Source organism: Mobula hypostoma, chromosome 8 (genome assembly GCF_963921235.1).
Source record: "Mobula hypostoma chromosome 8, sMobHyp1.1, whole genome shotgun sequence".
Taxonomy (NCBI): Eukaryota; Metazoa; Chordata; class Chondrichthyes; order Myliobatiformes; family Myliobatidae; genus Mobula; species Mobula hypostoma.
Genome location: NC_086104.1, coordinates 10,809,408 through 10,825,360, shown reverse-complemented (window position 1 = coordinate 10,825,360; position 15,953 = coordinate 10,809,408). Strand labels below are relative to the sequence as shown.

Here is a 15,953-nt window from a genome sequence, read left to right as displayed (position 1 = left end):
GAAATTGGATGGCCTAGAAGAAGAAGCTGTTCCTGAATCGCTGAGATTGTGCCTTCAGGCTTCTGTACCTCCTTTCCGAGCGTAACAATGAGAAGGGGGCATTCCTGGGTGGTGGGGATCCTTAATGATGGACACCAAAATTGCTACTTTCCTGCGATCAGCCGATATCTTTCCAACCTCAGCCCTCCATGTACCTATCCAAGTACTTCTGAGACGATACTGCTGTACCTGTCTCAACCACTTCATCTGACAACTCGTTCCATATAGTCACCACTATCTGTGTGGAAAAATTTGCCCCTCAGGTCCCTTTTAAAGTTTTGCACTCTCACCTTAACCATATGCCCCTCGGCTTGGCCTCCCCTAGCCTGGGGAAAAGACTCCTTATCTGTGCCTCTCTTAATTTTAAACATTTCTGTAAGATTGCCCTCATCTTCCTTCTTTGCAAAGAATATAGATACAACATTCCCTGGAAAATGTTGTGCCTCCTCGGAGTCTGCACTTGTTGACTCCGCCCACAAGAAAAATACACAGATTTGCAAGTTTTTAGAAACATTGAAAGCGGCCATTTCTGTCCTTAATTATGTTAATACTTTCAGAAGATCCTTCACCCACTTAATGTCTTTCAAGTCCGTAGCATAACCATTTCACTTTTTCCTGGATCGTCATCAAACTGAGGGTCACATTCCATTGATTCTGAGCTTCAAAACTTCAGGCTTAAAACTTTTTCCATGATAACATCCTGCTCTTCATCCTCCGCACTTCTCAGGGGTAACATTCTAAGCACTAACTTGCATTTTATCCAAGTTGATAGGGTCATTCAATTGGTCAACACAGCAGATTTAACAGAAGTCAGGTGGGCACCAAACACACTGCTCTATCACTACAACTAACTGCATACAGTTTAGTACTAACAGAACACTGTGACAGCTTCAAAGTTAGAGTGGCAGGGGGTCGGGGGTGAGGGGAGAGACTCCAGCATGCAATGCCTTACAGGGTGAGATTAGCACAGTTTTAGGGATAATCTTCGTAAATTAAGGACCTGTACCCTAAAAGAGTCAGCAACTTCATGGTGAAAATTTAGAAATTGAACAATGTAAATTGAAGAATGTCATTTTTCAGCAGTACAGGTTTCCCCCGCTCTCCAAAGGTGGAGTGTTCCTATGAAATGGTTCGTAAGGCAGAATGTCGTAAAGTGAATAAGGAATTACCATTTATTAATATGGGAAGATTTTTTGAGCGTTCCCAGACTCAAAAAATACCCTACAAAATCATGCCAAATAACACATAAAACCTAAAATAACAGTAACATCTAGTAAAAGCAGGAATGATATGATAAATACACAGCTTATATAAAGTAGAAATACTTTTCAGCACTGCCTAGCGCAGCAAAAATCTCACGGCAGCACTCTCAGCGCAAGCGCTCTCGGCAGAAACACCCACTCCAGTAACCTTTAAGCTATGAAGCTGCTAAATCATACCAAATAACGCATAAAAATGCACAGCCTATATAAAGTAGAAATAATGTATGTACAGTAGCCAAACTCACTATTGCCGTATTTATTGTTGATGGTTGGAAGCCTTTAAAATCGTTCACTGCTTCGGGACACAGTTTCCTCCAAACAGCATTTCTCATCGAGGCTGTTAGCCTATCGAGAGCATCTCCAATGTTGGCGATTGCCAGTTTTATATTGTAGTCTTTCCAGATCTCTCGCAAAGACGCTTCGGAGTTGCCCTCTCTGTTAATGGTACTTACAATAAAACGCATCACATTTTGCGTATAGTAAGCCTTAATTGTGGCTATTAGGCCTTGGTCACACGGCTGCAGCAACGGTGTATTCGGCGGTAAGAACGCAACACGAATGTTACCACCATACTCGGTAATGCCAGGTGGATGAGCAGCACAATTATCGACAATCACAAGACACCTATTATCGAGGTTGTTTTCTCTACAGTATTTTTCAACAAGAGGACTAACGTATCCACTTATGTACTCAGCACTTGGGTATCCCAACCACTTGGATGTGAATGGAACACAATGGGAAGTGTTTTCTTATCAACGCCTTTAAGTGCCCTCAGATTTTCTGAATGGTACACTAACAGAGGCTTAAGGACAACATCACCAGTGGCATTAATAATAGGCATTAGGGTAAACCTGTCCTTTGATGCCTTGTGTCCCTTAGCCTTCTTTTCTTCTATCGAAATAAATGTCCTGCTCGGCAGTTTTTTCCAATAAATTGCAGTTTCGTCACAGTTAAACACTTGCTTATACGAATAACCAAACGCCATTTCTCTCTGCGTATAAATAGTGCGAATGGTGGATGCAGGCAAGTTCAACACGTGGACAATGTCCTTACTTCGTTCACCATGATCGAAACGCTTAATTATGTCTAGTTTTACACTAAGTGTAACACCCTTACGAGCTCTTTTAGGCTTTTCCGATACCTTAGAACTCATCTTGCTAACAGATGCACAAAATAAATCGAGATAAAGCACGTGTTTAAGCAATGGCGGCTAGAATGCAGTTCTGGGGGAGGAGCTTGGCTGTTTGGGCGCGCGCTGCCTTTTTTCGTAACAGTGAAAACACCTGTTAGCGAAAGCAGGTAACTAATGTAGGTCTTTCATAACAGCGAGGTGTCGTAAAGCGAATATTTGGAAAACGGGCCATCTATATATATTTATTTTAAAAATGTAGAGTAGTCGCAAGATTTCTGTTTTTATAATATGTGTTTTGGGTTTCAGACTTGTACACTGCCTTACTGTAGACATGTTTGGGTTGCTGCCTCATAACCCCATGGACCTGGGTTCAATCCTGACCTCTGATGCTGTCTTCATTAAATTTTTATCGATGGTCCAAAGAATGCATTCTTTCTGGATGCATAAAAGCAACTGCTCTGCATGTGTCTGCAAGAAAGTGCAGGGTCTTCTGGACACAGCTCATCAGATCACAGGAACCAGCCTCCCCTCCATGGACTCTTGCTGCCTCAGTAAATCAGCCATCATAATCAAAAGCCCCAACCACCCCAAATATTCTGAATTCTCCACTTTCCCATTAGGCAGAAGATACAAAAGCCTGAAAGCACATACCACCAGGCCCAACAAAGCTTCTTACTGAATTGAATTGACTTTATTACTTACAACCTTCGTATACATGAGGAGTAAAAAATATTTATGTTACGTCTCAGTCTAAATGTGCAATGTGCAATTTGTAGTAACATAATAGTATGTACAACAGGACAGTCAATATAACATAAAAATACAATTATATCAGCATGAATTAATCCGTCTGATGGCTTGGTGGAAGAAGCTAACCCGGAGCCACTGTTATCAGACTCTTGAATGGACCTGTGGTACAACAAGATGGGCTCTTGACCTCACGACCTCACAATCTGGCTCGTTATGATCTTACACTTCATCATTTACCTGCACTGTACTTTTTCACCTTTTTACACTTTATTCTCCATTGTTATTGTTTTACCTTGTTCTGTTTCAGTGCAATGTGTAATAATTTGATTCAGATGAACAGTATGACCAGTATCTAAGAGAAGTTTTTCGCTGTACCTTGGTACTGTTCAGACTATAGGACTTCACTAATCATAGAGAAGTTAAATAAAGGGAACAACTAAAAGGGAGCCAAAATATTGAGAATTTTAACATTTGATGGACTGAACACTGACCAGCTTGAATGCTTGAGTTAGATTTGCTGTCCTATAGTCAAATCTTGTTCTCCTGGTTTGACAGTATATTAACAGGGAAGTAACCTGCATCCTTTTAAGTCTTTATGTGTACCTTACACCTTACACTCAATGGCCAATGAGTGTATGTATGTCCTCTTTTGTCACTGTAGCCCATCCACTTTAAGGTTCAACGTGTTGTGCATTCAGAGATACTCTTTTGCACAGTACTGTTGTAACACGTGGTTATTTTGAGTTACTGTCGCCTTCTTGTCAGCTTGAGCTAATCTGGCTTTTCTCCTCTGACCACTCTCATTACTAAGACATTTTCACCCACAGAACGTGCTGCTCTCTAGATATTTTTAGTTTTTTCGCATAATTCTCTGTAAACTCTGTAAGAGCATATTGAAAAAACTTTACTGTAGCGGCCTCGCCTTAAAATTGGATATGGTTCAAAGTATGCCACCATATACTGCCCTGAGGTTCATTTTCCTTCAGGCATTCAGAGTAGAACAAAGAAATACAGAAGCAATGAAAAACAACACACAGACTATCGACCAATGTGCAAAAGAGGACTTAACTTTGATATTATTAGTAGCATAATAACAATGAGGGTTTGTACATAGATGGGTTATACCCATTACATGGTGTCAATCGATGTTTAATCCTGCCTTTGACTGGCATGATTTGAAATAGTACTTTGTTTTCCACAGAAACATGATCAAATCGTTCTACACTGCCAGTCTGTTATACGATGTCCTTACCGTGTTTGGGGAGCTCACTGAAGAGGTAAGTATGCAGACTATTTAACCAGGATCACATCTGAATTTTGCATTTCTGTTAATGTTGCAATGTGCCATGCTTATTAAGGAAAGTTGAAACTTAATTTTTAATATTTATATTTAAAAAGTGATTTGTGTATTGTTGCATGTATGTAGCCTCACTTTCAGGATATTCCAAAGAATTTGATAGCCAATGAGTTACTTTCAAATTGCAGTCACTATGGTTAGCTGGGCAATTACCACAGCCAACTCACAAACAGCAAATGCCTAGAGACCTTGATAAACTGACTGAATGATTAATCACTGTGGTTTTGGAAAGGATGGGGACAAGACTGTTTTTGGAAATTTATGGAGGAAAGATTGAAGCGGAATCGCTATATTCAATCACGCCAAATACCCCTGAGGCCTCATCAACAAATCTGTGGAGCTCCTTCTGAGGATTGTCAAAAGTAGAGGAGATTTTTAGTAGGTGCCACAAATGAATTGCCACTGTCATAACAATTTAACTAGAGAAAACTACTTAGAGCATTGTTTTTATTTCATCTTTTAGTGAGATCATGTGACCTAACTTACCCCCCCACCCCTCGCCTCTACCCTTAATACATTTGGTTAACACTATGGATCTTTTAAATTAATGATTGACCTGGGGTCAATAACCATTTGCAGTGGAGTGTTCCAAACTTCTATCACCTTTTGCATATTGAAATATTTTCTAACGACTTTTAAAAGGCTTGGTACTGATTTTTAAGCTCATTTCCTCCCTAATCATAAACACATGTAATATTTCTTCTTTCCCCATTTTAACAGTTCCCTGTCAAAGTAAATTTATTATAAAAGTACATTTATGTTATTATACACTACCTTGATGTCCAATTCTCGGAAAATTCATAGGAAAATAAAGAAATACAATAGAACTCATGAAAATCTATACAGAAATAAGCAAACAGAAATAATACATAGACAGAAACTGACTGACAACCTTACTACCTTAAAACTTACCTTTACCATCTTAAAAGCATAAATTAATTGCCTCACTTGATTTAACCTTCTAAATTCCCCAGAAATCCAACTTCCAGAGCTTTTTCTTATTTAGCTAAAGCATTCTATTGTCCGAGATAAAATGTCTGGTCTTTTGTTGGCCATTAGATTATTTTCTGTGCTTGTTAATAATCAGAGCACAGTGGTCCCCAAATTTTTTTGGATCTCCATTGCTTTTGTCTGTTCACCATTTTGGACATATAGTCCATTACTTCCATCTATTTTTTCTTGGATCCAGACTGGATTACTTCATATTAATGTACATTCCAAATTGTTCACCACAGTTTTATCTCTTTACTTAATTCATGAACCCCCCTGTGATTTAAACTTTGCATTTCAGAATGTCTTTGTGTCTTCTGTATATGTGAATGCTTGGTGTTCCTATCCCATCATCAGTATCCTTTCACAGTTAGCACCAGATTACCATTCTTGTTATGTACTTCTAGAGGTGGAAATTTAGGATATTGCTGGAGCCTTGTTTATAACTGGTCCTCACTGAGATTGTGGAACAATTGTCGGACAGTTATGGCATGTGTATCAGCATGGAGCAAAGGCGATATTGTGTTCAATTTTGGTACCCTACCGTAATATAGAAAGAGGCACTGGAGACTTACGAGGATGTTGCTGGGACAGAGAGGTTGAGCAGGTTAGCCATTGGTCATTGGAACACTGGAGAATGAGGGGTGACTTCACAGAGGTGGATAAAGTAATGAGGAACATAGATAGGGTCAATGTACATAGAATTAGGCATCAACATTTAAAAGGCCTAGCTTTAAGGAGAGACATTTAATGAGAACCTGAGGGGCAACCTTTTCACCCAGAAGGGTGGTTAGTATATGGAATGAGCTGCCAGAGGAAGTGGCTGAGGCAGGTACAGTAACAGCATTTAAAAAGAACTTGAACAGGCACATGAATTGCTGAGTTTTACATGAGTAAGGGCCAAACACAGGCATGTGGGACTAGCTTAGATCAAAATCTTAGACAGCGTGGCCCAGTTGGGTTGAAGGGCCTCTTTCCCTGTGGTATCTCAAAGACTTTATTACTCCAATGAAAGGCAGATGGATTTCTGTGGGGGAACTAAATTCGAGAAGCTTGAGACCAAAAGTTGATGCTACCAAGCAGTAGTGATCTCTTTGCTTCTGAAACCTGGTCTTTCATAGCCAGCACTTCCTTGGAATCTCTGACCAGTAAGTACATAAAGTGGAGGAGGAGCATGCAAGTATCGGGACCACTCCACTAACTGTACATCCTCTTGCTCCCATCTATGGAAGAGCTTGTGGTTCCCTGATTGGCTTCATTAACTGTCTCAGAACCAACAAAAACAAATTGGAAGCAAAGTATTCTCAATTCTGAGTATATGTCACCATATGAGCCCAATTTCAACAGAAGATGCCTAATGTATTGGGTACTGAGTGTAGATTGTGAAGCTAACAGTGCATTTTATTGTGCAACACATCCACTCAAGAGTGTGAACTGCAGGATTGAAGCTCTCCTTGAGCTTAGTGGTACAGTTTATAGGTGGAGATGGAACAGAATCTGTCCACGCGGTTGTTAGTGTACAGGGAATTGAGTAAGGGGCTGAAGACTTAACTTTGAAGATGAACAGTGTTTAGAATGTCAGGTGTTCTGATAGTGATATATAAGATCATGGGAGACATAGGCAGAGTGAAAGTACACTGTCTTTTTCCCAGGCTCGGAAAGCTGAAAACAGGAGGCATAGGTTTAAGATCAGAGATGAGAAGTTTAAGAGGGTTATTAGGGGCAACTTCATGCAAAGGGTGGTGCATATTTGGAATGAAATAGAGGTCGAGCTGGGCACATTAGCAACATTTAAATCAGAATCATCGGCATATGTTGTGAAATTTGTTGTCTTTGCAGCAGCAGTACACTGTGTTATGTGCCAGCAGCAATAGAGCACAGACACAGTTTTTAATGTTAAACAACTATATTTTCAGTATCTGCCCAAAATATAGTCAATTAAAGAAACTACTCCTCTAAACAAAATTTAACAGTGCTATGCATTTGTAGCTCACAAACGGTGTCAGGTTTGGGAACAGTTCTTCTTAAATCTTACTCAAACACAGTCCCAGAAATGGCAATCCAGATGATTCCAGAAATCCACTGAGACTGGTGAGGGAAAGAAACTTGTGAATCCACACTAAGATGACACAAGTCGCCGATCAGGGAAAATTCCAGAGGATCCACGCTGGGAAAACAAGATAGCAGTCACAGCAGACTCCAGACATTGAGTAGCCTTTCAAAATTCACCTAGGGATATCACAAGGTGACAGTCATGAAATATTCCTTAACACAAGTGGTCAGCACCTAACACACCCAAATCCATGTATGGGTTAACGAAAGGTGGTCACCACGGGAATACTCCAGAAATCCAAGTATGGATCATGTAAAGTGACAGTCACATATCCAATATGCACTGTGTGCTGCTAATTATCACAATCCTTTGGACATGGAGAAGGATTAGACTCGTGAACACGAGGAATTCTACAGATGCTGGAAATTCAAGCAACACACATCAAAGTTGCTGGTGAACGCAGCAGGTCAGGCAGCATCTCTAGGAAGAGGTACAGTCGACGTTTCAGGCCGAGACCCTTCATCAGGACTAACGAAGAGCTAGTAAGAGATTTGAAAGTGGGAGGGGGAGGTGGAGATCCAAAATGATGGGAGAAAACAGGAGGGGGAGGGATGGAGCCAAGAGCTGGACAGGTGATTGGCAAAAGGGATATGAGAGGATCATGGGACAGGAGGTCTAGGCGGAAGGAAAAGGGGGAGGGGGGGAAGACCCCAGAGGATGGGCAAGGGGTATAGTCAGAGGGACAGAGGGAGAAAAAGGAGAGAGAGAGAGAGAAAGAAGGTGTGTATATAAATGAACAACGGAAGGGGCTCACAGCAAAAAAAATGTTGGCACGTAACAGCTGCAATACATAATAGTGCAAAAATAAAAATTAAAAATTGCAAGGTAGTGTTCATGGCTTCAGTGCCCTTTCAGAAATTGGATGGCATCCAGATAAATACACAGATATGTTTTTTTTATTTAGAGATACAGCGCACTAAAAGGCCCTTCTGGCCCAATGAGCCCACACTGCCCAGTCACATCCATGCAACCAATTGACCTACTAACCCATGCATCTTTGGACTGTGTGAGAACACGGGAGCACCAAACTCCTTACAGAGAGCAGTGGGAAATTAACCTGGGTCACTGGTGCTGGAACAGCATTACGGCATAACCGCTACTTTACCATTGCCGATTGAGGACAAAGGGGTAAATGTGGGATTTGTTTTCTGAGCAACACATTTAGGATGGGCTAATTGGACCACAGGGTTTGTTTCCATGCTGAGTGACTCTATGACAGACTCGGTGAGCTGAAGGGCCTGTTTCCATGTCGTATGATCCGATGACTCTTATTGCCCTGATCACTGTGACTATACCTGAAAAGTACTTCTTGGGCTGTGAATGGCTATGTTTGTGAGAACATAATGAAAGTCTGTTTCTTGTTCACTGGGGACTAGGAAAGCGAGAGCCTGAATGATCTCCTGTTCCAATATTTCATTGTGGTTTCATTAGAGTAACTGCACTAAAAATAAATGCTGGGTTTTGTTTGCCTGAAGCCTATTTTGTGTTTTCCTGCATCAGTAATCTTCTCATTTTGAAATAGTTTCTAAGATAAAATCTGTGTAAGAGGCTCACTGTGCAACATTAGTCTATGACAGTTGGCTTTCTCCAGTTCATTGTGTGACAGCGCTAACCTTTATAAGATTGTACTTGACTGAAATTTGGGACTGAAGTTAGCTTTGTAAGTAGGGCTTCCTGCAAGAAAAATGCAGCCGAATTAGATAACTTGGCATTTTGCTTATTTTGAGAGGCTGACCTACAAATCTACAACTGACAGAAACAATCAGCATACTGTAGATTGAATCTTCATACCTTGTTTAATAATGTAATTCTTTTAGTGAATTTAAGCTAATATTTATTGGAAATTTTTATGTTTTTTATGTGGTTGGGCGTCAGGTGGAACTGGGTCCATTGTTTGTCATGTATACCAACGATCTGGCTGATAATGTGGTAAATTGGACCAGCTGGATCCTAGACTTCCTACTGGATAGCTGACAGATGATACAGATGGGCTCCCTCACCCCTGCCTCTCTGACCCTCAACACAGGTGCCCCCCCAGGGTTGTGTCCTGAGTCCCCTCCTCTAATCCCTTCTAGTGGGATTGTGCTAATATGGTAAATTGGATCAGCAAATTTGCTGATGATACAAAGATTGGAGGTGTAGTAGACAGTGAGGAAGGTTTTCAGAGCCTGCAGAGGGACTTGAACCAGCTGGAAAAATGGGCTGAAAAATGGCAGATGGAGTTTAATACAGACAAGTGTGAGGTATTGCACGTTGGAAGGACAAACCAAGGTAGAACATACAGGGTTAATGGTAAGGCACTGAGGAGTGCAGTAGAACAGAGGGATCTGGGAATACAGATACAAAATTCCCTAAAAGTGGCGTCACAAGTAGATAAGGTCGTAAAGAGAGCTTTAGGTACATTGGCCTTTATTAATCAAAGTATTGAGTATAAGAGCTGGAATGTTATGATGAGGTTGTATAAGGCATTGGTGAGGCCGAATCTGGAGTATTGTGTTCAGTTTTGGTCACCAAATTACAGGAAGGATATAAATAAGGTTGAAAGAGTGCAGAGAAGGTTTACAAGGATGTTGCCGGGACTTGAGAAACACAGTTGCAGAGAAAGGTTGAATAGGTTAGGACTTTATTCCCTGGAGCGTAGAAGAATGAGGGGAGATTTGATAGAGGTATATAAAATTATGATGGGTATAGATAGAGTGAATGCAAGCAGGCTTTTTCCACTGAGGCAAGGGGAGAAAAAAACCAGAGGACATGGGTTAAGGGTGAGGGGAGAAAAGTTTAAAGGGAACATTAGGAGGGGCTTCTTCACACAGAGAGTGGTGGGAGTATGGAATGAGCTGCCAGACGAGGTGGTAAATGTGGGTTCTTTTTTAACATTTAAGAATAAATTGGACAGATACATGGATGGGAGGTGTATGGAGGGCTATGGTCCGTGTGCAGGTCAGTGGGACTAGGCAGAAAATGGTTTGGCACAGCCAAGAAGGGCCAAAAGGCCTGTTTCTGTGCTGTAGTTTCTATGGTTTCTATGGTCAGCCACCTGTTGATCGTGGTCGACCGGTCGATCTTTGAGACTTTCCCAGTAAATCCGGAAAAAAATCAAAAATAAGTACACAAATACTGTTGTAATGTGAGCATTATAAAAATAAATAATACTAATTAGGATAATGGTAATATAGCAATACTTTCGCTACTGAAAGTAGTCCATTCTTTCTGCCCAGTGCGCATGTGTGTAGCTCCCCCGCCATGCACCGCATTTTCAGCGTAGCTTGTGCTGCATCAAAGTGACCAATTAGATTAGATAAGAGTACACGTTGTCGTAAACATCAGTATACACCACTCGCTCGTGATATCCTGATAGCATGGCGGAGGCTCCACGAAAGAAGCCGAAAACGTACAAATTCCATCCAGAATGGGAAGAGGAATTTCTATTTACCTTGTTGAAAGACAAGTGTGTATGTATGTTGTGCCACCAAACACAAGCACTGACTAAAAGAGGGAATCTGGAGCGGCACCACAACACCAACCACCAGAACTTTAAAGACAGCTAGCCCCCAAAGAGCGCAATTCCTGCCAGGAAAGTTGAGGAGCTAAAATCGGAGTTGAAGGCCCAGCAGTTGTTTTTCACAAAACATGCTGCTCAAAATGAGGCTGCTATTGAAGCTTCATTTCGTGTAAGTCACCTTTTGGCTAAACACAAGAAGCCTTTTACAGATGGTGATTTATTCAAGGAAGCAATGACCATTACCGCAGAGACTGTTTTTAATGACTTTAAAAGCAAAAACAATATCACAACCGCAATACATAATATACCGTTTGGCCCTTCAACAGTGACAAGGAGGGTGGAGTCACTGTCAGAGGATGTGGATCGACAAGTGTTAAAGGACTTGTCACTCTGTGAATATTCTTCACTACAGTTCGATGAATCCCTGGATGTAATGCAAACAGGACAGCTTGTTGTATTTGTCAGAATGGCTTCCCAGGATTTTACAACGAAGGAGGACTTCCTCACTCTTTTGCAATTAAGGGAGAGAACGAGAGGTGAGGATATTTACAATAAGTTTAAAAAATATGTCAGTGAAAATGACATCCCCATTCATAAACTGGTGGCAGTTACTACTGATGCGGCCCTGGCAATGCGCGGTGTGCGCGTTGGTTTTATGGCACTGTGCTGTAATGACCCTGATATTCCCAACTTCCTGGATTATCACTGTGTGATCTATCAGCAGGCCTTGGCTGGGAAGGTCGTGGACTTTTCTCATGTAATGACAGTGGTGGTCAAACCGATAAACTTGATTCGAGCAAAAGCGCTTCAGCACCGCTTATTCAAGGTGTTATTGGCTGAGCTCGATGCCGCTTACGGAGACATACTTCTTCATGCTGATGTTCGGTGGTTGAGTCGCAGGAAAGTGCCACAATGATTTGTTGACTTGCTGCCTGAGATGAAGACTTTTCTGTCGACAAGAAATGAGGAGCACGAGGAGCTGTCAGATGATGCGTGGCTACTGGATTTAGGGTTTCTGACAGACATAACGGCAAAATTAAAAATACTTAACGAGCTCATGGAAAAAGACCGACACCTAACGCATATGATAAGCACAGTAAATGCGTTTAAGGCCAAGCTCGGTGTTTGGATTTCAAGTTTAAAGCATGGGAAGCTGACATACTTTCCCAACTTGGAAAAAATGTTATAGGCCATCAAGGAGAAAAATGCTTTTCGCCCTGAGCAGTACTGTGCTTACCTAGACAAACTGGCAAAAGAGTTCGATCGGCGATTTGGGGAGTTAAACGTCATGAAAGATATTGCTGCATTTATTTCAAACCCATTTCTGCCAATCGATATAGAACAGATAGCAGCCAAATTCCAGCAAGTATTTGGTGTGCCAAGTGATACTGAAATAGAAATAATTTATTTGCAAAATGACATCGAGCTTAAAGCAAGATCAAGGGACAATGCCTTTTGGGAGCTTGTCAGCAGGGACAAGTTTCCTTATCTCACCACGTGCTCTAAACGTCAGTGCCTACTTCGGGTCAACTTATCTATGTGAAATTGCATTTTCACAGATGAAAATTATTAAATCTAAGTACAGGAGCTGTCTTACTGACAGACACCTCACAGATTGTCTGACTGGATGTCTGTAGTTATGAACCAAATTTCAGGGAACTAGCAGAAAGTATTCAGCCCCAGTCATCACACTGAGTGCAACAGTCAATTTTTATTCATTTATTTTTCATGTTAAAATAAAATTAGATTAGATTAGATTATGAGGACACTCAGTCCTCGTTTATTGTCATTTAGAAATGCATGCATGCATTAAGAAATGATACAACGTTCCTGCACAGTGATATCACAAAAAAAAAACAGGACAAACCAAAGACTAACACTGACAAGACCACATAATTATAGCATAGTTACAGCAGTGCAAAGCAATACCATAATTTAATAAAGAGTAGACCATGGGAATGGTAAAAAAAAAAGTCTCAAAGTTCCGATCGACTCCTGATAGTCTCCGATAGCAGGCGGCAGAAGGGAGAAACTCTCTCTGCCATAAACCTCCAGGCACCAACAACTGTCGATGCATTGGAAGCACCCAACCACAACCGACTCTTGAGTCCGTCCGAAAACTTCGAGCCTCCGACCAGCCCTCCGACACCGAGCACCATCCTCTGCCGAGCACTTCAACCCCGTCCCGGCCACCGAGCAACAAGCAAAGCCGAGGATTCAGGGCCTTCCCCTCCAGAGATTCTGGATCACACAGTAACAGCGGCAGCGAAAAAGGCATTTCAGAAGTTTCTCCAGATGTTCCTCCGTCTCCATCAGATCAGGATTGTGCACGGCACCCTACTTGACAGATTACAGATATCATTCACCAGAGTGGCCGCGCAAGCTGCGTCGTGCCACCATCTTCTCCTCCTCCTTTAATTAAATAATGAAACTTAGAATTAAAGGTGTGAGGTATTGTAATATTCTTAAAGAAAGATAGCTATGGCTTGTTTGATATGCTAGTTACAGTGTTTTCTTGTTTGAATTAATTTGAAAGTTTGACAAAAGTATTTTGTGTAATTCAAATACAATTAGCCCAAATAAAAGGCCTCAAATTGGAAGTGCAATCTGAGCTGTTTTTTCGCTAAATGATTTAGTAAATAGATCTTGCCTTTCACTAAGGTCGAGGTAGGGAATCTTGGGCCTAAAAAGGTTGGTGACCACTACTTTATACCCACGACTGTACTGCCACAACACCTTCAATCTGCTGATCAAATTTGCAGATGACATGACATTGGTCAGCCTTATTTCTAGCAGTGATGAGACAGTCTACAGAGGAGAGGTTGACACCCTGACACAGTGGTGCCAGGATAACAACCTCTCCCTCAATGTCCAAAAAAACAAAAGAGCTGATCATGGATTTCAGGAGGAATGGAGACAAGCTTGCCCCAATCAGCATCAATGGGTCTGCAGTTGAGAGGGTGAGTAGTTTCAAGTTCCCTGGTTTACACATCACTGAAGATTTCACCTGAACTGTACACACCGGTTGTGTGGCAAAAAAAGCACAACAGTGTCTCTTCCAACTCAGAAGTCCAGCATGAGCCCCCAGATCCTCACAGCTACTACAGGGGCACTGTTGAGGGAATCCTGACTGGCTGTATCACCGCCTGGTATGGGAACTGCACCAACCTTGATTGTTGGGTAATGCAGCAAGTGGTATGGGCAGCCCAGTGCTTCTGTAGATGTGAACTTCTCTCTATTAGGGCATTGACAGCAGCAGGTGCATAAAGAAAGCCTGGAAGATCATTGGGGGCACCAGTCAGCCCAACCATAAACTGTTTCAGCTGTTTCCGTCTGGTAAATGGTACTGCAGGATTAAAGCCAGGTCCAACAGGCTTTGGGACAGCTTCTTTCTACAAGCCATTAGACCTATAAGTTCACATGTCTGTATATTGCAAAGGAGTCATAACGCAAAGGTTTTTATTTTCTCACATTGTGGAATGGTTATATGATTTAAATAAATTCAATTCAAATTTGCAGATGAAACCAAGATTGAGAGTATAGTGGAAAGTGAGGAAGACTATTAAAGCTTGCAGTCAGATCTGGACCAATTGGATAAATGGTAGATGGAATTTAATGTAGGCAAGTGTGAAGTGTTGCTGTTTGGGAGGACCAACCAGGGTAGGACTTATACACGGTGAGCAGTAAGGCACTGGTGAGTGCAGTAGAACAGTGGGATCTGGTAATACGGATCCATAATTCCTTGGAGGTGGTGTCACGAGTAGATAGGGTCATAAAGGAAGTCTTTGGCACATTGGCTTTCATAAAATAACCTATGGAGTATAAGAACAGTCCATGTTCCAAGCCTATACTGGTATCCATCCCCCACTTTTCCTTCGCTACATCAACGACTGCATTGGCACTGCTTCCTGCACACATGCTGAGCTCATTAACTTCACTAACTTTGCCTCCAACTTTCACCCTGCCCTCAAATTTACCTAGTCCATTTCTGACACCTCCCTCTCCTTTCTTGATCTTTCTGTCTCTGTTTCTGGAGACAGCTTATCCACTGATGTCTACTATAAGCCTACGGACTCTCACAGCTATCTGGACCATTCCTCTTCCCACCCTGTTTCTTGCAAAAATGCCATCCCCTTCCCGCAATTCCTCCGTCTCCGCCGCATCTGCTCTCAGGATGAGGCTTTTCATTCCAGGACAAAGGAGATGTGTTCCTTTTTTAAAGAAAGGGGCTTCCCTTCCTCCACTATCAACTCTGCTCTTAAACGCATCTCCCCCATTTCACGTACATCTGCTCTCACTCCATCCTTCCGCCACCCCACTAGGGATAGGGTTCTCCTTGTCCTCAACTACCACTCCACCAGCCTCCAGGTCCAACATATAATTCTCCGTAACTTCCGCCACCTCCAACGGGATACCACCACCAAGCACATCTTTCCCTCTCCCCCCCCCACTGCTTTCCGCAGGGATCGCTCCCTACACGACTCCCTTGTCCATTCGTCCCCCCCATCCCTCCCCACCGATTTCCCTCCCAGCACTTATCCTTGTAAGCGGAACAAGTGCTACACCTGCCCTTACACTTCCTCCCTCACCACCATTCAGGGCCCCAGACAGTCCTTCCAGGTGAGGCAACGCTTCACCTGTGAGTCTGCTGGTGTGATATACTGCGTCCGGTGCTCCCGGTGTGGCCTTCTATATATTGGTGAGACGCAACGCAGACTGGGAGACCGTTTTGCTGAACACCTACACTCTGTCCACCAGAGAAAGCAGGATCTCCCAGTGGCCACATATTTTAATTCCATGTCCCATTC

At 42.2% G+C, this 15,953-nt stretch overlaps 1 protein-coding gene across 2 annotated transcripts in view; it reads left to right on the top strand.

Moving 5' to 3' along the window:
• vta1 (vesicle (multivesicular body) trafficking 1) overlaps positions 1–15,953 on the top strand; it is a 348,619-nt gene that overhangs the window by 185,315 nt on the left and 147,351 nt on the right. For both annotated transcript variants that reach the window (XM_063055463.1, XM_063055462.1), the window contains one exon: positions 4,385–4,460. In XM_063055463.1, coding sequence (XP_062911533.1) covers positions 4,385–4,460 — 76 coding nt within the window. The remainder of the gene's footprint in view (positions 1–4,384; positions 4,461–15,953) is intronic.